At 45.9% G+C, this 23,925-nt stretch overlaps 2 protein-coding genes across 2 annotated transcripts in view; both read left to right on the top strand.

Annotated features, from left to right (window-relative positions):
* Positions 1-23,925, top strand: part of LOC117592393 (pneumococcal serine-rich repeat protein) — a 77,070-nt gene that overhangs the window by 32,329 nt on the left and 20,816 nt on the right. The gene's annotated exons all lie outside the window — the stretch shown is intronic.
* LOC117592400 (protein GSKIP homolog) lies at positions 21,433-21,889 on the top strand. The gene has a single exon (XM_034286118.1). It carries the CDS (start codon positions 21,448-21,450, stop codon positions 21,805-21,807), a length of 360 nt encoding a protein of 119 aa, XP_034142009.1. The 5' UTR covers positions 21,433-21,447; the 3' UTR covers positions 21,808-21,889.

The following is a 23,925-nucleotide window of genomic DNA, read 5'->3' on the forward strand; positions in this document are numbered from 1 at the left end:
GGCAACACAAACTGAAGCGCACTTCAATTCAATTTCGTATGCCAACTTGGACTGGATGATGCTGCAGCCCCAGGCCCAGGCCCAGGCCCAGGCCCTGCCCCATCCACCACTACACTTTTCTGATCTACCCTTTTCTTGAGCTTTTTCGAGTGAAATCAGTGCAAAACAACCCACAGGAGTGGTGTGGGAGTGGGCGACGATGCTGGAAAATGTTCAGTTTTCTTCTCTCTTGTGTTTTACAGTTGCCCTTTTTGCGTAGGGTGGTGGCGGGTGGCGGGTGGCGTGTTGGTGGCTGGAGGTTTGATGTGCAACCAGCGATTCCTTCACTTGGCAGCGCCTTCCCTTTTCGGCCAAGTTATCCAAACGTTGGCACTGAGCCCAACACAGGATGACATTGTTGACTCTGTCGCTGCATTTGTCGCAGTGTATAGCAGCAGCGACACCGACAGGGAAACATGCAACACTTTCATGCAACGCCCACGTACCCCCAACCAACAACGTGCAGCCGACTACAAAGTCTCGACTCAACTCAGTTCTTCATCTTGTTTTTCTTCCGCTCCCTTGTGCCGCCCCCCGTGCCTTACCGCTTCTTAATTTGATTTTCACAAGTTGCCAACGACAATTGTTGTTGCTGCCACACTGCTGCTTGATTTACATATATTTAATCGTGGCTGAAATGTGCTGCAGCAAAAGGAGTCGTCTCGTAGCTAGTGGGCGTCAACTGATTTGAAAGTGGCAGTGGCAAAAGTAAGAGGCAAATGCCACTGTCACTGCTGCTGCTGTTGCTGCTGTTGCTGCTGATGAGGCCCTTCCTTGCAGGAGGTCGGAGGGGAACACTCGTAAAACTTTGACTAGCATCCTCTTTCTCTGGCAGCGTCATGGGGCTGTGGTTTGGGGTTGGGGCGCACAGAAGTAGAGGAAGACAGAGGAATTTATGTATCTGTAAATAGTTTTGTTGCAAGTTTTGCGGAACTCTCTTTGGGAATATTTACGTGCTACATTTTGACAGAGTAAAAGATTCGACCAGGGGAAAGGGTTTGCAGTCTTCTGTGTGCTGCTGCTCAGTCAGTGAATGCCACACGAGAAGACGCAAAATTGTATCCAAAGTCTACATTTAAGCAATGCAATTCCCTGAAAAGGACACGGCACACAGACGACCCGCAAGTAACCCACACAAAGAGAACAATTTTCTGGCATTATCCATAGTCCACCAGCGCCCATCCATCCACCGCCACCGAGTGTCGGGCCGATAAAAAGTCGGCCTACCAAAGAATAAACGACAAGGGACGTGTGAGACGCTTACGTAAAGCTTACGCGTTACAACTTTTATACCCGGTACTCAGTACAACATCTGTACCTTAGCTGTTTTTATAAAATTGTATCCCAATCTGATGGAAATGCTCCTGCCCTGCGGAATGGCAGGGAATTGTGGATACAGCAGATTTTCGCACTATGTGCGAGCGGAAGGGGGCGGACGGGGCTCATTTTTGAAATACACTTGTAACAGTGTAGGCATACGGAAGTCTGGATGCAAATTTTGGTTGCTGTAGCTTTTATAGTCTCTGAGATCCAGGCGGCGCTCAACAAGACGGACGGACAGACGGGGTCGGAAACGTTTCTTTCTGTGCGTTACATACGTTGTACATCCACTTTTCCCCACAAATACAATATACAATATATTTCCTGCAGATAGTAATTTTTTGCGAGATGACTTCATGGTTCTACTCGAAATCTTTCTCCGCCGTGATATTGCTTCCGGTTTGGAAACACGAAATAGAAACTAGGGACCCGTTTTAGAGAAAAGGGCTGTTGAGGGAGCAGGAAAGTTGTCAGGGTAGTTGCCATGGAAATTGGACATGATTGCACTTTTGCAGTGCTTTGCATTGCCACTCTGGAAAAACTTTGTTTCTTGTAGAAATGTAGTCGTTTCGTTTTGAAATTCTTATTAAATCTATCCAATAAGTTGGCATAATATTCGCATTGATTGTTTTACGATTCTGAAGGTAGTCCAATGTGGATATTACCGCGTGCATTCCAAACAACTGGCTGTATCTCTTTATTGGCTGAAAATCCATCTTGGCTCTTCCATACGTTACGAAACGGGGCAGAAATATGTCCTTATTGTGGTTGAACCACACCAAACACTCTTTAGAAGTTGTCACACGCTTTCGTTCGTGGTCGATACTGAGCAAACGCGGAAGCCATCTATCATTCAAAAATAAAACCACTTAACGATGTGGTTGCTTTCAGAATATCTTGCTCCATATCGTTAGATTTTTAAATTTTCTCTTGTGCCTGTACAATCCAATTATTTGCCACAAGTGCAAAGGCGTCAGTGGCGGTTTTCTATTCTCCAATTTTGTCCTAAAAATTCCGAAATGTTGGGAAAACCGTCGGAAACTTTTCCAGCAATAAGCTGATAAAAAATACTAATAGAATAAAATATTTATGGGCAGTTAGAAATGTGTAATATTGGTAGGGAGTACTAAATGGTAATCTAACATATGTATGTACATATGTATGAACATATGTATGTATTTATGTACATTCTGATGTGTTGCGTTTGAGTTTAATTAACAAAATGCTAATACCAAACTACCGGTAGACCTGAAATACAACGAAGCTTTTGGGATAAAATCTGGAATGAGCAATCCTTGTCTACAAAGGCTCTTCTGTGTGTATTCTCTTCTCTTCCATTCTATCGCCCGTTTTTCGTTGTGTGTTTCATTCTGCTTCCTCGGGCGCTCTTTACTCTCTGCTCCCCTTGACTTTGTTTTCAGATAATTCGAGTTGAACATGCGATCCAATCCATTTGGGTTCCATCTGTTTTCCAGGGGGTTGTTTGGCTTTCGGATCTGCATGGAAGCCGAGTTATGGCAGCCGCAGAAAAGGGTTAAAGGTTTAAAGGGTGTTCGTTGGCAGTCGGAGGAATGGAAGTAAGTTATAACAGCAAATAACAATAAAAATAACATTTGTTTCGGGATCAAACTGGAGGCGGAAGCCAGGCACGTGCTACGTTCTACGGTTTGCGTTTGCGTTTGCGTTTGCGTTTGCCATGCACTCGTTATGTTTTGAGAAGGGGACGGGGTAGAGCAATTGTCGGCACTCGTCACGTTTCATTCAGTGCGTTGTGCAGTGTGCGAGGGGGTGCTAGGGTGTCTAATGGACTTTCCACAGTGGCAATTCTAGCCAGAAATGTAACTGCCTTTTCCTCACAAAGGTTGTTTGAAATTTAAAGTTGTCCTTTTTCTGTAGCGGTGGTGGGGGTGGGGGTGTTAGTGTTTCTCCCCACGAAAGCCAAACAAAAAATTTGTCACATGTCAGGGCGTGGGACAGTGTCCACAAATCGCAATGTGAGAGAAGGAGAGAGTAAAGAGCACAGTGCAGGAGCATGGGTGGAGTGGGGCGGAGCATGGAATGTAATGAAACGACGAATAAGCGGAGACGCCCCTTGTCCGTCCCCCCACTAAACAAAAGCTTCTGGTCTCCGCCACTCGTCTTCTGTGGCTCCTGTGTACAAAACAGCGGCAACAAAAAGCAGCAACAAAGCCAAAAGCGACAACTCCGAGAATGGGAAGGGGCCAAAGACAACGCGGAATGGAAAGGGGAACGAGAAAGAGGAATTGTTGTTGTCACTGCGACAGAATAAACGTTTGGGGTGGGGTAGGTAGGTTGTGTGGGTATTGGCCACAAGGTATATGAAAAATAGGGTATGGAAGCTTTTCCGAAACCTTTCTATATATGCATATGCTCCGTACTTTTTGTTTAATATACCCTGGTTCTCGGTGTGGTTTCAGTTAGTCCTGTTAGTTCAGGGTCCTGGCTCTCCCCCCACGCAGGAAGCGTCACACAAGCTGGCAGGATATTTTATATTTGTGCGGCATGTGTGTGTGTGTGTGTGTGTATGTATGTGTGCAGGCAGGGCACAGCCATTGTAAATTTCAGCTGCCGTTCGTTGTTCGTTGCACGTTTCAACCTCACCCCCCGTTCTTCGTCGCCTCCGGACTTGCCAAACGGATGTGCCATGCTGCCAGCAGCAGCAGGACAACAAAAAAAGTCGTATGTATGTATGTGTGTATGTGAGTATGACCCGGAGCATTGGCAGGATATGGAGCAGTGGTGTGGGCAGGGCAGGGCAGGGCCGGGCCGGGCTATGCACACAGGATATGCCCCGGCTGTGGTTTGCCGTTCTCCATCTCGCTCTGATTCTGTTTCTTGTCCCTTCCCTGTCGCGTGCATGGAGCGTATATGTAATGCCTGATAAAATGCGAAATGCGCGAATAAAAGTCCCGTTTGTACATCCACACATCCACACATGCATATGGGTATGGGTATGGGTATGCGTGAGCTCAGCCAAGCGGCAAATCAGCTTTAATAGGACGCTGCTTTGGGCCTGGCTTTAATCATGTGCATATTACAAATTAACAGTAAATAGTTTTTATATTTATAATTCAATTCTGGCCCCGCAGCAGGCGCGGGTCAAAAGGGAAACTCTTCATTAATTGAAAACGCCTCCCCACGGCCACGCCCTGGCCCATTCTGTCCTGTCCTGGTCTATCCTTTCCAGCCCCTCAAAGTGTCTCCCTCGATTCGGGCATGGGGTGGGAGATGGTGTGACGGATGGCGGATTCCCATTCTGTTCTTGCTTTCCAACTCAATTAATTTGGTTGTTGCTGTCGCTTCTGCTTTTATTACTTATCCGCTCTCTCGCACGCTCCTTTCTCTCTCTCCCTCTCTGATGTTGCTGCCTTTTTAATTAGTGCGCCTTTTTGCTCATTTCGTTTTCCCCCTTTGTCTCCTCGACACGAGTTCCCCTAATGGCACTGCCGAAAGAATTTCTTGGGCCTTTTCCACTTTCCCGCTGCCTCTGCTAATTGACATGCATGTACATATGTACTATGTACATGTATGTAATTATATAGGCTATTTTCTTGCCTGATGTTGATGTTGTGTATAATTTTATTGACAATAATGATGATTTGGCCTGGTCATCATCGCCATGACGAGGTTTGTGGGTGTGGCTGCGGCTGCGGCTGCGGCTGTTGCAACCTGTGTTTACCCTCTAATGACAGACAAGACCTGAAACGGGGCAGACGCTGCCTTGTGTACACTCACATGAAATTGACTTGAACCTGAACTGCGCAACTAAACCCTCGTTTAAGGGTTAAGCGGAATAATTTGCCACAAGGAGAAACGTTACGAGTAAAATATCAAGAGACTTTGGACACATTGCTGAGTAGCTAGACACCCCATAAAACCAATCGTAACCTGCAATGTCCATGCATCCTTATGTTATGTTCGCCTCTGTTTCCCAACAATATGTTCAGGTACATAATTTCGTATTCACGATTACCAATCTCTGATTGCTCTGTGCTCTGATTGCAATAATTGGTGCCGCATAAACGGTGTGAAGTGTACCTACCAATGTACATACATCCATTTCCTTGGTTTCTCTTTTAGCCTCCCTTTGCAAATTGGAGGCTGTTGCTGCTGCTGCTGCTGCTGCTGCTGCTGCTGCTGCTGCTGCTGCCGCTGCTGCCGCTGCCTTTTTGGCTGTCTGCTTTCCGCAATCGCTTTTCGCAAATCGCCTGCCGAACACGCCTCCCCACTCGCAGAGCCCCACATGTACCCTCCCCCCTCATAAGTGAGCAGCGTGGACCTCTCACGCGATTTTAATGACACGGCACTTAAAATTTAATCGAGCAACCGCCACCACCGGCCATACTTTTGAGTATGTCCAACTATCAAGTATACATATTTACATTCACAGTATGTACATACATACATATGTATGTACATATTTATGTATGCGCGAATGTACTGATATGGGCAGCCTATCAGGCATTTGCATTGATTATTGTTTTCGTGTATATTTCATGTGTTGTTTTTCCCCCGGCCACCCGCAAGTTGGAAGGTTTCCCCCCTTTGGGTTAGTGTCCAACGCATGGGGCCGCAAATTCTGACACGCAATGCCCCGGCCGTAGGAGATGGTCAGGACAGAATAGGACAGGGCGTGGCATGGCGTGGAGTGGCACTGTGTGGCGTGGCACTGTGTGGTGCCCACAAATTGAGGCCAGAGGGAGCCGCAGCCTCTGGCCACACAGCCTCCATTGCAACACTAATTAAAGCGAACAAAATGAAATAAATAAAATGAAAATGAAAATGAAAATGGAAAATCTGGAATTGAAAATCTCCTGCACTGGCACTGGCGCCCACCACACTCGTTGTTGGTAGCGGCGACATTTGCATTGATGATTTACAGAAACGGGAAAATTCATTTAACAAATTTATTCAGACGGTTTCTGTTGTTGTATTTCATGCATCATGAAGCATGAAACAGCTCGCCAACTGCAGTTGCAGAGAGAGTGAGACAGACAGAAGAGAAAGGAGATGGAGGGATTAGAGGGAGAGATGAGGCGCCCAAAGGCATTCATAAATTTCAATTGTGCAGCTCTTCCTTTGTGGAATTATTCATTGAAATGCTTGACATTAATTAACAGCAAATAAATAAAAAGCCACACCCAAAATTCATCATGAATCTTCCATCAGGATTCAAGCATTACAACCATTCATCATCATAGCAATCTTCTGTGCCGAATAAGTATTGTATTTTGTATGTATTTTGTATATTTTGGCCATCAGCACTGCCTTCTTTGCGTGTCCATTTTTTGTTTGTTGTTTTTTTTGCTATAAATCTGTTAGTTTTCGGTGGAAAATTGGCTACGTTCCAAGTGGTTCATATGTGCATACTCAAACGTAGAAACAGCGGATACAATACCCCTTCTAGGTTGGGTATTCGGATAAAGCCAAATGTTGTGTAGAGGTCAAGACTTTCAACAAATTATTAACAAATTCAAATTATTTGAATCACGAGACCGAGCAATTCTCATGCGATTATTTATTTATTTGAAATCAGAAACGGAAGCAGGCGCAGTCTCCTCCCCTAAATAAAATATCGAAAATATCATCTCGTATTCAGAGCGAATTATGTGGGAAATTCTGAATGTAATGTCCATATGTCGAGCACCCACACACTCGCCTCATTTTTCAGATTCTCCGCATACTCGGCATTCATGGTATTTGCCATTCCCCCATTCGCCTAATCGACCTAATCGGACAGAATCGTTGTCAATCATCTGCTGCTGATGCTGGTAGTGGTTGGGCATGTGCCACCCGACCGCGGTATGGAGTCTGCAAGTCGAAAATAATAGCTCTGGCTTAGTTTCAATTACAGCCGCGGCTTACCGGTCTGCTCGGACCTGCCCTAACAATTATTGCACCCCTTTCTGGCCCCACTTTCACATAGAGCAGCCCCTGGCGATGGTCGCGTGACTCACGACCGATGATTGCCCTTCCTTGTCAAATGAAACACTATTTAATGAAAGATTAAAATCGTGGAACTACTCATCAATTTAATGATTTGATTTGATTCTTCGACTCCCACAACTTCAGTTCATTATCAATCCCACATGTGGGTCGTAGTCACGCACCCATCCCTAGTGCCCATCATCAGCACAGGTTGTATAAATTCTCTTTGCATATCTGATGTCCGTGTTGGATACACAGCAATAGCAACATCAACAGCAACCTGTCCGTGTGTCCATGTGTCCATTCGTCCGTGTGGCGGCTGCCAAGTCATTGCCATGTTTGCCCACGTCGTCGCCAGTCGTAAAATGCAAATTGCATGCAATCAACGCGTTTTTCGTTTAATTATTATGAGAATTTTTTCGCTGGCACGGAACGTGCCAAGTGCCGTACGGGCGCACACTCGGACGGACGGACAGAAACTTGATCCGGCTGCCGTATTCAGATGCTCGTACAGTATTGGCGGGGCCTTTGTCTGGGCTGCCCCCGGAGCTGCCATTTTCAATTAAATTGCCAGGCATTGCCATTTGTCGAAAATTGCGGCTGGCTCCCTTCTCCATCCTCCCTCCTCGAATGCCACCTAATGAATGCCAATCTATGTACGTGCGAGTGTGTGTGTACTCCGTGAGAGCGAAATGAAAGCCGCTAATTAATTTGCAATATTTATTAATTTTGAAATGCACCCACCCACGATTCACACAGCCATCGAGTTATGTTTCAATTTGTAGCTGCAGATAAAACTATTCGCGAATTCTGTGAGTGAACTAATTGGATGAATGAAAACTGCTCTGCATGGCCAATTGTGACGAATTTGCATTTAATTAATTTTAGACTTCATTCAAAAGTTGACACAATCCACACAATGTTATTTTCGGTTGCTGGCTATCTGCCTGCTGACTCTGCTTTGTACTCTGCATTTTATTTGTACAATACCCGGTACACGAAGAGTAAATAGGGTATACTTTATGTGTGGTATCAGTAGCCATCTCGATGCAAAATTTTGTTGCTGTAGCTTTTATAGTCTCTGATATCCAGGCGCTCATCTAAACGGACGGACAGACAGACGGACAGACAGACGGACAGACAGACTCTATGTCGTATAAAAGTTGTGACGCGTAAGAAGCCTTTCACACGTCTCACGTCCCTTCTCTTTGTACTCTTTGAGTACCGGGTATAAAAATGATCTCGTATCAAAGCAAAGCACATCCTCGACTCCTCTTGAAAGCGAATAGAATCGCGAGGAAGTCTCCATATGAAGACATTCCCAGTTGGGTACGTGGTTTGGGTTTGTCCAGGAGCAGAGCGGGTAAATACGCAGACACACAAATTCAATTTGAATTGCGAAATGGAGTGGACACACAAGTGTGTACACTCATACACATAATTTGTGCAGTATATGCAAAATTGATTAGATTGGATTGGGGTTCGGTTTTGTTTGGTTTGGTTTCGTGGTTGACAATACACTCGCTTTATGGAATATTGAAATTAGTGTACAGTGGCCAGCACACACACGCACACGCACACACCCACACAGATGCGATGGCAATGTGACACATTAAATGGGATGCATAATTGAATTATTGAGTGTGTGAAAGGGACAGCGACAGCGACAGCCACAGCGCTGGGAGACAGAGATAACAATGATCAGAAGGTGTTTGTAAACGGTAAATGTCTCTCTTTGCCTCCCACTCTATCTGCATCTCCATCTCCGTCTCCTATGGACCGAATGTCGATTGCAGGAATAATTTAATAGAGAACGAGCCATTATTCCGGGGAGGGGGAAGAAGTGATAGTGTAATGGCGGGAGAGTGAAATTGGAAATGTCAGAGAATGCCAGAGACACGACAATGTGTGTGCATTTGCAATGTGTGTGGATTTACGAGCCATTCACAGCAGCAGCCATCCCACAATGGAAATTGCATTGTCCGGGAAGTCCTCGCAACTCCAAGTCCCAACAGTCCCCGCAATCCTGACAGACTGCTTACGTATGCACACATGCAAGTCAAATAAACGTAATAATAAAATTGTTTCATGCCACAAGGGTCTCCCTTCATACAGCACAACGCATAAAAGCACCATGGGAGAGGGTTGATGCACTGAAATAAAAAAGGCAAGTGTATGGCCTCGAATCGAGAAAAAAACAATTATCAATCTAAAAGTCGGGTTCCATCCTTTAGTATGGAAAATTCGTGTACAATTCGTGTACAAAAACACAATTACTTTATATTTACATAGTATGTACATAAATACATACATAATACTGCTATAGCTTTATGTATTCTGTATGTACAAATATCTTCATATTGGTTTTATGTGTCGTTTGTTGTGCGATTTTATACCGGTGTATGCTGCAATGGGTTATTCGGCATGAGAGCAAGAGTAGAGTAGATTTAAGCATAAATACATACATGCATATGTAGTTGCATTCATAAATGTGCACACATACAATAAATATGTACAAAATATGCACGTATTAACTGCCAATGCTTGTTATTTGCCTTTGCACTGTTTGCCTTCTCCTCTCTGCTTTCCTCTCTGCCCACTCCAGTGTGATTGAAGGGGCATGGGCATCACCTCAATTAGGGCTTCTCATTTGTGGGCGTTCACTGTACCTGGCACTCGTTATCCTCTCTCTCTCTCTCTCTCTCTCTATTTCTCTGTCTCTCTCATAGTGTGGTTGTGGGGAAAAGGGGAAAACGATGCGCTAAAATAACAATTTAACAACTTGTTTCAAGACGGTAGAACTTTACCGGCCTGCGTTCCCCCACTCCCACTCCCATCGAGGCCTTTGAATTCGCTCCGCCTCGTTATTATCATTACCCTTGCCATTTCCATTCTACTCGTAAGTATATTGTTTGGACATACATACATATTAATATGTACACCTGTGTGTATGTATAAGTGCCTGAACGCAATGTATGGGTAATTATTGTTTTGGGGACAGACAGAGAGTGAGAGAGAGAGAGAGAGAGGTGAAGACTGCGTGACTGGAGCACATTTGTTTTGTTTACGGAAAGTAATTGCAAAAGTTGTTTCAATTTTTGCCCAACAGCAGCAGCTCTCTGGCACGGAGTGGCGTGAAGAGGGTTAACCATCGCTTTTTATGCGCAAGGCTCATGAGAGCCAAGGTACCATATGTATGCAAATAGCATTTGTTGCTCTGTTATACTGCCTTACCTTCAATTGAATGTACCTTTCTTGTGCGATTGTTGGGGCTCTGTCTCCCCCCGTCAGAGTGTACTTAGAGTCGAGCGATAAAGAAAGACCCGGCCAACAATGCATAATTGGCATAGGCTTAATGCTGCAACTTGGCAAGTGCCGGTGGCTAAAACCAAATCTTAAATGCGCCCTCAACCACGGTCACCCGCGGTGCCATGCCATGCAATGCCACGCCCCGGAACCACCCACAGCTGCGCGGAGCAACGGCAGCAGCAGCAGCAGCAGCAGCAGCAGCATCAAAAACGCATTTAGCCCAACCTTCCGCCCAGTCCTCTGCCCTCTTTTCTCCGCCACTCAACGGATTGCGCTGGCCAAAAAGTTTTGAGCACCACAGAAATGAATGTATACAAAAATTGCGAACGGTTGCTGTGGGGCGGTTGTGGGTGAGGTTTTGTGCCATTTTCTTCGTTGCTTTGTTGAAATTACAATTTTCTTTCGCTCTGCTCTCTTTTTGGCAGTTTACTCCCCCCAATTGCTTCAGCTCCCCTTTCGCCAACTCTCTGTTGCACTTTTTTCCTCATGCTGCACATCCGGCGCAAAAAGTGCATGAAAAGCGCAAAAATGGAACAACTACAACTACCATGTCCATATATATATTTTTCCTCTTTCAGTCTGCATTCTTTTCGCTTCTACTTCTGTTGGGAGAATGCACAGCAGTGGACGGCAGCAGCTGAACCAGTGGCAGTTGCAGTGGCAGAGGGAGAAAAGTCAGTTATAGAGTTAGCCAGTCAGCGAGTCATTCGCGTGGCACACACAAAAAACCTTCTGCAATAAATTCACACAGAAAGCAAAGAAAGATTTCTCGACAACAGTTGAAGTAATTTTTTGTTTTGTTACCATTTTTTGTTAAAATGTAGAATGAAGGATTGTACTATGTGTAGGAGTTGTTAAGCAATAAAGAGAGAATGGAGATCATTGATGAGAGCGAGGCCTTTTTATGGAAGAGATAGAGGGAATGTATGTACATACATATGTACATAAGTCAATCCCTTTAACACAAAGCCATCATCAAAGTTATGGTAATATTTTGCACTTGTTTGAAAATGGCATATCATTCTGAGAAGGGAAGGGAATGCGAACGTCACCGGCCCTCTTTTTATACCCGGTATTCGAAGACTAAATAGGGTATATTGTATTTGTGGGGAATAACGGTTGTATGTAACGCACAGAAGGAAACGTTTCCGACCCCATAAAGTATATATATTCTTGATCAGCATCAATAGCCGAGTCGATAGAGCCATGAAGAAACATGTAAAATTTGACAAATAACCGCTAAGGTGCAGATGTAGTCCTGAGTGCCGGGTATAAAAGTTGTGACGCGTAAGAAGCGTCTCACACGTCCCTTCTCGTTTTATGTTCGTATGGCTCTGCAGGATACATTCCACAGAAGGATTTTCATTCATTTCAGTGCTGTAGCTTTGGGAATTTTCAGTCACCCTTAATGCCCAGCTTACAGTTTGTCTCTCTCTCTCTCTCTCTCTGTCCATCTCTCTCTAGCCACAAGCATAGGACAACTTGGTTTAATTCGAGAGTTTTCGCTCAAAATGTTTGTCAAATATTTAAAGAGAATTCAAAGAAGGGCGTGGGTTAGAGTAGGGAAATGGCAGCTAAAATCCAACCTACGCAATGAATTTGAAGCCCAAAAAATCTTCTTCCATTTATCTTACCCTCTAACCTGCAATTCACAAATAAATTCCGATACTTATCATGCACGGAATACCTTCAAATTTAAACCTACTAACCATTTTCTTTATTATTATCTCTTTCGTTTTAGGTTTGTTTTCGAGTATGCACAGGCCCTTTCGCTGTGGAATAAATTTGCCATTGAAATGAGTCGCCGCAGAAATATTTTACTTATACACATTAATTTCTCAACCTCATTGAATACCGGTAATCTCTGAAAGTGGTACGTATCTGTGTATGTGTGTGTGTGTGCATTCCCATGCATTAAAAGTCCTGAAAATGAAAGAGAAAGCAACAAAAAGGTCTGCTCAATGAAATATTCGCAAGTCCCCAGTCGCTATTGGCCAAATAATACCAGTTCGGACAGCTCCTAATGTTCGAGGTCGACTCTGACTCTTTAATTTCCTCACCGAATGTAGCATTCAAATTGGACTTTCACCCTGAATAATGCACCGGAAGAAAGAGAGATAGAGAGAAAAAGAGGGTAAATGGCCAGGGCATTTGGCAAATTGAAATCAAATCGATAACGAATCAAATTGAAATCTCAGCGCACCAAACAAACAGTCTTTGCAAAACACGGATCAAACTTTGACTCCGGCGATGCCTCGCAAACGAATCGGAACGGGGAAATCCGAAAGTGCGCCAAATGCTGCAACTAAGCGATACATAATAACCGCCGTGCCACTCCACTCCGTTGCTGTCCTGTCCCACTACACTGAGAGCTCCGTCTATGCCTGCCAGATAAAAGATGATTAAATGCAACTGGCTTTGGCGCTGGCGCTGGAGCTGCCGCTGCCGCTGCCGCTGCCGCTGGATCTGTGGCAATGTCTTTGGCTCCAGCACACTTCGTCCTCCCTCCTCCCCAACCGACCAATTCAGTGCCTGCCCTGCCGCCCTCTTGTCTGATTAACATAAATCGTGCCTGGCTCCTGCTGCTGCTGCCCGCCGCCGACTATATCTTATTTCGAGTTGTGCCTTTGTTTCGCTTCACTCGAATGAACCTACGCCTTATGCAAAAGCTGCAACTACACCCATTCATACATATATGTATATGTACATACATACATGCATACATACATACATACAGTCATGAAGAAACGGCAACAGAAATTGAATGGAAATGAACAAGAAAAATAAATAAATAAAAATGAAAGGCAAACTGAAATAAAACTTCAGCAAGGAGCCAGAGAATGGTATCGGGGAGTGGAAGGAGAAGGAGAAGGAGAAGGAGACGGAGTATGCACATCAATGCCTGGCTGCTGGCTGCTGACTTTTATTGGAGTCGCGGAGAGCTCCATCCCAAATCCAACTCCTGATGGGGTGGGGGTGAAATTTAACCCACTTCAAGCCAAACGGGGTGAATTATAGCACACTTACAGAAATCTGTTGAGCATGGACTGAAATTATAGAATTTTATTTTAAAGTGTTTTTATAACCAAGAGTAGATGAAATTTCACCTCTGAATCTATAAATTCTGCTCTTTTCGAATTTGTAGCTTAGGGATAAATTAAAATAATAAAATATTTTAAAACTTTCCATTCTATTTTCCTCTATAAAACCTACCTAATTCATGATCTCTGTGCGTCGTCGAACTTCTCTGTAGTTTGCAAAAGATGATATTTTTTATTGCGATTTTAATCCCCATAGCTTGAAATGTTATGAAAATTATAGTGTCGGGAGTTTTCCTTTTTGTGGGTTCCAACAAAATCGATGCCTCGAATGGGTTAAGCATGCTGAATGCACCGCGTTGATGCTGCTGCTGCTGCTGCTGCTGCTGATTCTGGCGATGACGAGCAGGAGGATGATGTTGTCTGTCTCTTTGTCCTTCTGTCTGTATCATATCCCTACCATCTAACCCCCTACCATCTGTTCATTTGGGTCTGTCCTTTGCTTTTTGCTGCTTCGAACGCGTCTGGTTGAACTTCATTGTTGGCTCGCTTAAAATTCCAAACAGCAAATTGCAACTGCCAGCAATTTCGAGGCGATCAGTGGCATAGCATCGGGCAGCCACGTCGCTGGTGGCTTGACTGCTGTTCCTGATGCTCCTTCGCTTCTGCTGCTGCTGCTGCTGCTGCTGCTTCTGCTTGTGCTGTGGCAGCTTCTTCTCCTGCCAGTAATTTTATGCAAGATGCTATCTCAACACACCTCAACACGCCTGCTGCCACCGGGAGGCACGACACGGAGAGAGCAGACCATAGCAGTGTAGTGCAGAGAAATGCATGTAAGCCATTTCACTTGGTCTTCTCCTTTCTTCTGTTGGTGGTGGTGCTGCTGCTGCTGTTGCAAGTATGACAAACAGCCTGCTGCCGTCTTTTGAATGGAATTCAATTCCCATGCTTCAGCAGCCACCCCTTCCATCTTTCCGTTCGTGTCTTTTGTGTGCTTCTGCGGGCTCATACTGCTCGTGGTCGTATCTGCCTCAGCAGCAATACTTGTTTAGCTTGTTTGTTGCTGCCCGCCGTCTCTGCTGTCCCTGCTGTCCCTGCTGTCCCTGCCACTGCCACTGCCACTGCAGTTATTGCCATTGTATCTTGATGCCTTTCAAGTGCCAATTTTGCGACCGCCCCAAACCTTTTTCTAGACAAACTCATTGCTTATTTAGTTTAAGGTGGGAATTCCAGTGTTTGCCTCACCCCTTGCCCTTTCTTTCTGTCTGTGGCCGCGTTAGCGGAAGCGCGGAGAGTGCATAAATTTCATTCAAATTGAGTTGATAATGGTTGCCACTTGGTTGACAGTGGTTGCTGCCTCTGATTCCAGTTGCTGGTGGTGCTGCTGCTGTTCAAGTGTTAATTGTGGTCGGCACCCTTGGAGGCTGTCCTGTCCTGCCCTGTTCTGCCCGTCCGTGTGGCTGTTACTCGTAAATATTTGCACTGCGGCAGCGGCAATTGTCTGTTTTAATCAAAATAATAACTAAAGAGGGACAGAGCGACAAAGCAGAGCTGCAGCATACTAGGCAAGTCTTCCCATTTCGACGGGAAAGCTACAAAAATAGACTTTTTCTTTCGGCGCATGGCCAGCCAACACAGCCAGCATGGCCGGCTCCTGCAGTGTCCACTGTAGTTCACGATTTCCTGCAGTAATTGAAAAGATATTCCCAAAGAGTAGCCTAGACAAGTTGCTGCCACCGCTGGGGCAGAGCAACATTTTGCTGCAAGCAAAGCGAATGAATCCACTGCAAGTCCGGGGCCAGGCAGTGCATTAATTATTCATGAGTTGTCGCCGAGGCAAGCACGCAGGCGACACAGACAGCGGCCACCGCAACAGCAGTAGCAGTGGCTGCAACTACAGCGACAGCAGCGGCAACATAATTATTCATGCCCGCTTATCGCCAGTAAGGTAGGCAACACCATTTTAACCACAAGCGGATTATAATTATCAACAGTTGCCATCGGTGGCACAGAGACACAGACAAGGTGAAGGGGGGATGGGACAGGTCCGGGGCCAGTCAGTCAGTCACTCAGTCGCTACTTGGAGGCAACATTTTGCTAGAGATGCAATTGCAGTGCCACAGCATTTGCGCCTTGCTGCCGAAGACGATGACGGCGGCAAGGGGCGCAACAACAACATTACACGGCCAAAGCAGTGCGAGACGAAGAGAAAGAGCCACAGGTAGGGTGGTGGCAGTGGCAGTTGCGGAGAGACAAAGAGAGACAGCTGCTTTAATTGATGTTGATTGCTATCAAAAACATTGCTGCTACCTCGCATGCTGCCTCTGACTCTCCCACTGCCCCTGTCCCTACTAAAGACGTTGGCAACTTCTTTTGTGGGAAGGTGTGGGGAGTTGTTGGCGGTGACCCCTTTCCAAAGCGAAAGAAAACGAAAACTTTTGTTTGCATGTCAAAGTCGCATCAATAGCAATTTTGGCCAAATAAAACATTATCATTACTAAATTGTACTCGAGTAGCAACTACTTCAAAATGGAACAATGGGCACGCTTCTGCCCACCCCTCTGCTCCTGACACACCACTACCACCACACCCTTACGGTACATAAATCCCGTTTATTATCTGACATATAGCAGTGCCGCTGGCTACGAGTTGATGGGGGTTCTGTGTACACATTGTGGGTCGCGCTGGCGAATCTATTTATTTTTCCGGATAATTTGGGTTTAGTGCCTGGCGGCTGTTCAGTTATTCCATGATATTTGAAACCGCATCGCTCCTTATGAGGTGGGGGCAGGGCGGATGTTAATTGTTTCAAACAGCATGTGACTCCTGTTGTTCTATTGGCCTCTCGACGCGCATACAATTATTGAGCAGGGGACAGTTGGAAAGAACAAGAAAGGACTCTCACTGAAGAAATAATCGAATTGTAATTCTCTTGCAAAGGCTGAGAGAGAAACAGAAGCAGTTCAATTGGACGATTAAAGTATTTAAATTTTAATTAACATTTGAATTGCACGGCCCTCGGGGCTGGGGCTGCTGCGACTGTGACTCTGTGGCGTGGCGGCAGCCTCTGTTGTGCAAAGAGAGGAGCAGCAAAGGTGAAACACGAACAAAGCAAACAAAGCTGCTCCCATCCTCATGGGCAGTACTCATCCCGCAAAAAAATCTCCTTGTCGTTCAGCATGCTATCGCTCTCCATCTCCATCTCCCTCTCCCTCTCTTTATCTCGCTCTCTGCTGCTCTCTCGCTCTTGGACCGTCGGCAGCCATGTTTGTTGTATGGCGCTCTCTCATTAAAGCCTGGCTGTGTGAGCGAGATAGCCACATGCTGCTACAACTTTCGGCGCATGTTTTGCTGCGCATGCAAAAAGAAAGAAAAGGAAAGGAAAAGAGCAAAGGAGTCTGCTGCTGCTGGTAGAGTGGGAAGAGGGAGTGTGCAGGAGGAAGAGAAGAGTAGAGGAGTGGAGTGGAGTGGTGTGGTGGAGCAGGCGGAATGGGAAGCCTTGCTTGTTGGCAACGCCTGCTGGCTTTTAGTTTGCCTTTTAAATGTTTAAACGATTAAGTCGAATTTTAATTTGGCCGCAAAGCATAACACGACTGCACTTCCACACAGCGCGGACAGACACACACATACCCAGTCACAATATCACACATATGCAAATATGGGTGTATGGCTGGGGGCGCGGACTTGAACTAACAGAAATGTAAAGCAGGCAATAAAGTGGCAACACGCTGACTCTGGCCATAAACAAAACTGAAACAGTTTTGGGGCGGGCGTTTCTGCTGTGGTTGCTGTCTGTTTAGAGATGGAAGTTCAGGCGATATGCCGATATGCAAATTAAGCCATGATTTATGATTTTTGTCTGTTGGTCGAGACGGACCCCAAAGTATGGAATAAACCAAAATGTGCAAATAAATGAGACGATAACTTCGAATGAATATTCATTAGTGAGGGGTCTCTCGATGAAGCAGTTTTTGCGTTTGTTTGATTTTGGTCTACTTAACATTTAAATCTTTAATGAAACAGAATCACAAATGAATCGTTGAATGTACAAATCATGTGTCACCAGAAGAAAATCAAGTCGAAAGAACAGAAGAACAGGTGCAGTACTGCTTTCAAGGCGCTATTCCCTACCTGCCACCAAAATGGATAAGTGGAGCGATTGACCCTGTCCCGGACTCAAAAAGATGACTGCTCGCTGTTCCTCTGTCTCTTAGTCCACTGTATGCGCTCGTTGCTTGCCCTTATTAATGTTTCAAGTGTTTTATGATATGCATAATTGCTTGTACAGATCCCAGACAGTAGCCGTCTCTACCCTCGACTGACCACACCCGTCCTAGCCAATTGTCCATTCACTTAATTAAAATGCAAATGGAATTCTTCAAATTGTAGCTCTTCGGGGTCGGGCGACAAGTTCGGAGAGGGAAAAGTGTACATATGGATGTACATACATACATACATACATAGTATGAACATAATGCTTTGTATAATGATGATGACAGGTTTCCCTTTTGCATGTTTATTCAGTTTCTGACTTTACTACAAGGTATATTAAACAGCAGGTATAGTAGTTCCAATTATCACTTTACGTCTCTGTGTATTTTCTTTCGAACTGGGGTTAGTCGCTCCCATTGACTGCCTTACCTTCTGTTTATTATATCTCGATATTCCGTAACTACTCCTCCTTCACGTCCTCCACTCCTTGAGCAAGTTTCCACTGTTTTTTGCTGCTACCGAGTTTACGACGCGCGAACGGCAACAGCAACTCATCCGCAAAGCAGAGGCGACAAAATTTAAGAGTTCCGTCCCCCCATCGCCCAATTCCTCACCATCTACTACTGCTTTGCTCTGTCGGCGGCCGGCCCCTACTCTCGTTCGTTTTGTTCTCTTTGGCTCTTTTTTGTTGGTTTTATTGTACGAGGCATTTCCAGTGAATTTTTTGATGATATCTTTGAATGTTAACATTCACAAAAGCGTAAAAATTGTTTCCCCTCGGCGCTCTTTGCTCTTCAATTCGCTCCCCTCCATTGGTATTAGTTTCTATATCGGCTTTATAAGGCACTTTTTACTGTTGAACCTCTCTGCTGGACTGCTGGGCCCTTTTTAGTTCGTACGTACCCCGAACGTTCTTCAATGTTTGTGTGTGTGTTAAGTGAAATTCTTTTGTGCCTCGAGAAGCGAAAATAAAATTCACACACTGCCGAACGTGCCCAACCAATGCTTTAGTGTGTGCGAGAAGGAGAAGAGAGGAAGAGGGAACAATGAAACTGGGATTTTGTGTTCTGTTGAACAGGGGAGGGACGCCTGCTCTGCTCTGCTTGTTCGCTTCGCCTCTACCTGGCGGGTACAATCTCTCACAACAGCAGCAGCACGGCGTCGAAGAAAAAAAAGGTGCAAAAGCAGCAACAACTACACAAAGCCGTACCGAAACCGAAACGAGCGACCCGACCGACCGACCGAGTGTCTGAGTGAGAACAGTAACAGCAACAACAACAACAACAACGAAATACACCCAATGACAAGCTGCTCGGCAATTTGACATAATTTATACGTCAAATTACTGCAAATTGATGCTAAATGGCTTCAAATTGAATTGACTGGCGCAGAAGAGGAGAAAAAAAATTGTATGTGAAAAAAATACAAAAAAAAAGCAAACCAAAAACAAAATACAAAGTGTAGCGCCCAGGCAGCGAAACGGCAACAACATCAAAAAATCAGCAAAAACGATGCCTCATGTCTACAGCTATCATTGTTGTTGTTTATGCTTTTGTTGCTGTTGTGTTCACTCAAACGAAAACATTTTGAATTTTCAGCGTGGGGGCATCTTGTGGGGCTGTTGCTGTTGTTGCTAATGTTATCATTCGTTATGTTAAGTTATGTGATATGTTAGGAAATATTAAATGTTATGATACCAATATCTGTAGTTCGTTATATTCAGGAGTCAGAATACAGTGCATACAAATATTTTCTTGCAAAAGCACTTTGACCATCAATAAATACCCTCAATGGCTTAAATAGTTAAAGTTCATTAAACCAAACGAAAAATTGGAAATTTCCATTGATTCCGCGTTCGCCTGTTTGCACACTCTCCGTACACTTTGTTTTGTTTCCGTGTCTCGTGGGTCTGTGTAACTGTATGGCCCGGAGAAGGGGAAATAACGAAAAACAGCTCAATTCATGGCACTCCCACTCGACGCCTTTCACACCTGGCTCTGCCCACGCACACACACACACAGACAATAAGCGATGAGGAAAGGAAAAATCAATTCTCAGCAGAGCACAGGCAAGCGGCAAACATACAAAATGCGCGAAAAAAGAAAGCCACGAAATGTGCAAAGTATAAAAAATGCAACTGTCAACAAATACAACAAAAGAGTTGGCTGTTAACAATTTGCGGTTGTTGTTGCTTTTGCTGTTACTTTGTCTAAAGCTTTTCCCAACAAAATATTGAATTCAATTTAAAGACCCGTTGCAAGCACAGGCACAAGTTGAGACTCAGAGTTGTAGTTGGGTTTGGGCAATGGATTATGACCATGCTCTCTGGCTCACTTACTCTCTTTATTCCCTTGATTACAGGCCGGCCGCCCATCACCATAGAGCACAGAGAGGGCGGCGGGCCTTTTACCGTAAACTGTCTTCGCAATTAAAATAAATTGAAACTGAACTTTTCTCTTTGGTTCGAGGCTCCGAATAACTGTTTTCCTGGGCAGCTGTCGCATAATTCATCAACTACAATATTTCGAGGGTGCCAGCAGGAAGGGAGGAGGAAGAAGAAAGGGGAAATTTAAGAAAAATTTGCGTGTGTGCCGTCGTCAGGAAAAGTTTTTCTCTTTTAGCATCTTGATTGTTTGTCAGCAGTGGGAAGAAGGGAAGGCAATGCGGGATCAGGAGGTGGAAGGAACTCTGCCTAGTAGCCGGGCCAACAACGTTGCCTGACTGCTTGTCTGCCATGGGCTCGGGCTTGGTCTCGGGCTCGAGAGCACCATCCAAATGAACGTTCCACAGTCGTACCATCACTGTCCTGTCCGTCCCTGACTGTCTTCTCTGTCCGTCTGCCAACCTATCTTCTCTCATTACCCTCGAGCCGTCCTCTCTGGCTTTTCCGTTCGCTTACCCATCCCTTCCTGCACTGCGTCCCGCTCGCTCGTATCTGAAATTGTTCAACTTCATCAGCAGAAAAAAGATGCTTCTGGCTGCTGGTGTGTGTGTGTGTGTGTGTGGGTCTCCCTAGGACTGTGTGTGCGCCAAATCACACCAAGCCTCCTTCCCCTTCTCCCACTCCCTCCTGCTTCGACTGTCATGAGTCTGAGCCGAGTCTTTGCTCTCTTGTTCTTTTTGTTTTCTTTCGCTGCAGCAGCAAAATACCCCGAGGACACGGAGCACTTGAGCTTGGGTTTGGGTTTGCGGATAGGTGGGGCAGTAGGAGGAGTTAAGCGGATGCATAATACGGAAAAATGTCTTAAAGGGACAAAAGATAGAGAGAGAGAGAATGGGAGATGCAGATGGATGAATGGAGATGGAGGAACGATTCTCAAGCTGTTCGCTGCATTTTTTGTTCTTTATGGTTCTTCCCTCCCCATTGACCGCTGTCTCAACAGCACAGTGTGACAAAATGCAATGCAATAATCAATTAAGGACAGTGTGCGGAGATTACCTCGGTGTCTATGATGGAACATGGAAATATCCAGAGTGTAGCACTGTATTAAATATCCAAAAACGGAGCAAGCAATCGGTTTTATTCCTTGGTGAAGTGTCACAGTATTCGTTTTCGAGTTGACAATTTGCACTCGCCAGCATGTCCGTCGCTAGGCATGGCGAATGTAAGTTCAGCGCGTACAGTGAGGCCTCGCGAATGGCAGCAGCGTTCAACGAGTTTGCGGACCACCTCATTGTGGCCGAGTTCCTGCCGCATAACGATCGGGTGGCGTACCTCAACCTGCGCACCCTGGAGCAGGAGATCTACTGCGTCGAGCTGAGCTATGCCGGCTTCCGGATCGTGGGCTACGACTTTGACCGCATCGAGGACGAGGTCAGAAACTGCGACTGGGTCTACGTGTCCGCCCACCGGCTGCTCGCCACGATCAGTCCGCTCTACGCGGAGGCGGCGGAGAAGAGTCGCCGTCACCCCACCAGCGGCCAGGGCGTGGCCCGCTGAGTGTCTGCCAAATTTCTGTCTGTTAATTGCTGCCAAAAGTGATAATTAAACGGCTGTCGTCCTAAAACAGCAGCGGGAACCAGCCCCAGCAGCCATTGCTGCAAGCACAACTTGGGGCAGGTAAATGACTTGATTGCAATAATAAAACTCCCCAGCCTGGGCCCCGATTTGGAGCTGGGCTTTTGATTAATTGCTGCCAAGTGAGAGGACGAGTGGACGAGCCGCATTGGCAGGCAGCAGACAGCAGGCAGTTGGCATTGGGAAGGGGGGTGGGGCAGGTAACACTGCTGCTTCAAGTTGATTGACTCAACTTGGCACTCTTCGAACCTTTTGTAGCAAAAAGTTAACAAGTTTTTGCCGTTCCACTTGACTGCTGCTGCTGCTGTTGCTGCTGCCGTTGCTGCCAATGAAGATGCAGACATTGGATGGAGCACCCAACCCAAACTCAAACGCGAAGCAAAGCCACAGCCACAGCTTCATGCTCCATGCTCCATGCTCCATGCTTCGCCATTCCCTCTTTGCTGCTACTCCTCTACTAGAGACCCCTGTCTGGGGTCCATGCCAACTAAGGTTTTATCTAGTTGAGTCCATCTAGCCGCTTGCCGTCCGTCCCGCCGTTGTCTGCCATGGACAACGACAGAGTCTGACACAGAGACAGCGGCTAAAGCGACGAATGCTTGACGCACACACACACACACACATATATATACTGTGGCACACACTTGGGAGATTGCTGGGCGAACGCATTTGCTCCGGTGTTCGTATCGGCCATGTCTATCTGGCCGGGCTCTCCACTTGTCTATGCTCGTATATTTGTCCATTGAAGCATGCAATTGATTGCTGCCACGGCCACAGCAGCAGCAGCAGCAGCAACCTCCACTGTAGTCTCCCCCCCCGAGAACTCTCGCCCCCTCCTGCACTGCACATCCGATCCTGCTGCGCTTTAATTGCCTTTTCATTGCAGCCCGTCGGCATTTTGCCTCTGTGCCGCGTCTCAGTATCCCTGAATCCCTGTGTCTCCCCGTCTTGCCGGATCCTCCTGTCTGTGTGTGTAATTTGTGGTTGTTGTTCTCTGTTAATGCATTACATGAATTTTAACAAGCTTTGCATTCTGACTGACTATCCGCCGCTGCACGCCCCCCTGCATTCCCCGTGCCACTGCTGTCACAGAGGGGCGAACAAACCTGCCTCCCCATGCCGCTGTTTGTTTATTGTGGCCGCATCCCGTCGAATGCAGGCATAATTTAACCTTTGCCCCGTCCTCCCGTCCTGCTCCCCATCTTAATACTTTTCAATCAATGAATTACCCCGAAAACGAAATACCAGAGAGGAGTACTTTGTTTACATCCCCAATGCTACTGAATCGGCATTGTTTTAATGAATCCACTAATTAGCGTCTCGCATTCCAAGTGCAACAATTAAGAAAAATAATTCAGTCGAAATTTGCAGGGCTAATGTGAGAACCCCGAGAATTGATTGAGTTATTGAGACTACTTTCCCGCCGGTTCTGGTGTCGATTAAACACCAGAATTCAATCGAAAAGCATGCCGGCAAGATTCAAATGCAAATCCGCGAACTGGTTCCCCTCAAAGTGCAATCGCAAAATCGAAATGCAAAGTAAATCAAAACTAGTTTGCCCAATGGACGAGCAAACACCCATTTCCATTTCCATTTCCATTTCCATTTTGATTTCCACCCCTTCTCCCTTTTCACGGTTTCCATTGCGCTGCCACTTTTCCGTGTTGGTCGAACTAATTGGCTGAGTTTTTGGTTAATTAGCGCAAAGCAGAGACAGGCAACAAAACTCAATCCCCGGCAAAGCTCTCCTCCCCATCGTGCTGTCGTGCTGTCGGCCGGCCGGTCTGAAAATGAAATCTCTTTTCCGTCGTCGCACACACGCGCTTTATTGGCACTCAAATTGGCAGCTATACTTTGGCGGCAGCGAGCCGCCAACACAGCACCTTCGATGGTAGTATCTGCCGTGGTGCCTCTAGTGGCAACAACAGCGACAACTAAAGCGATGACATCGATTTTGTCTGGCTGAAAACGTTGTAATTATTTTATGCCAGATAACAATTTGATATTGTCACAGACCCGCAAAGTGTTCACGGCGGACCA

The sequence above is a fragment of the Drosophila guanche genome, unplaced genomic scaffold (genome assembly GCF_900245975.1).
Source record: "Drosophila guanche unplaced genomic scaffold, DGUA_6, whole genome shotgun sequence".
Lineage (NCBI taxonomy): Eukaryota > Metazoa > Arthropoda > Insecta > Diptera > Drosophilidae > Drosophila > Drosophila guanche.

Coding starts and splice junctions, on each gene's coding strand:
- LOC117592400 (XM_034286118.1), top strand. CDS start 21,448: ATGTCCGTCGCTAGGCATGGCGAATGTAAGTTCAGCGCGTACAGTGAG.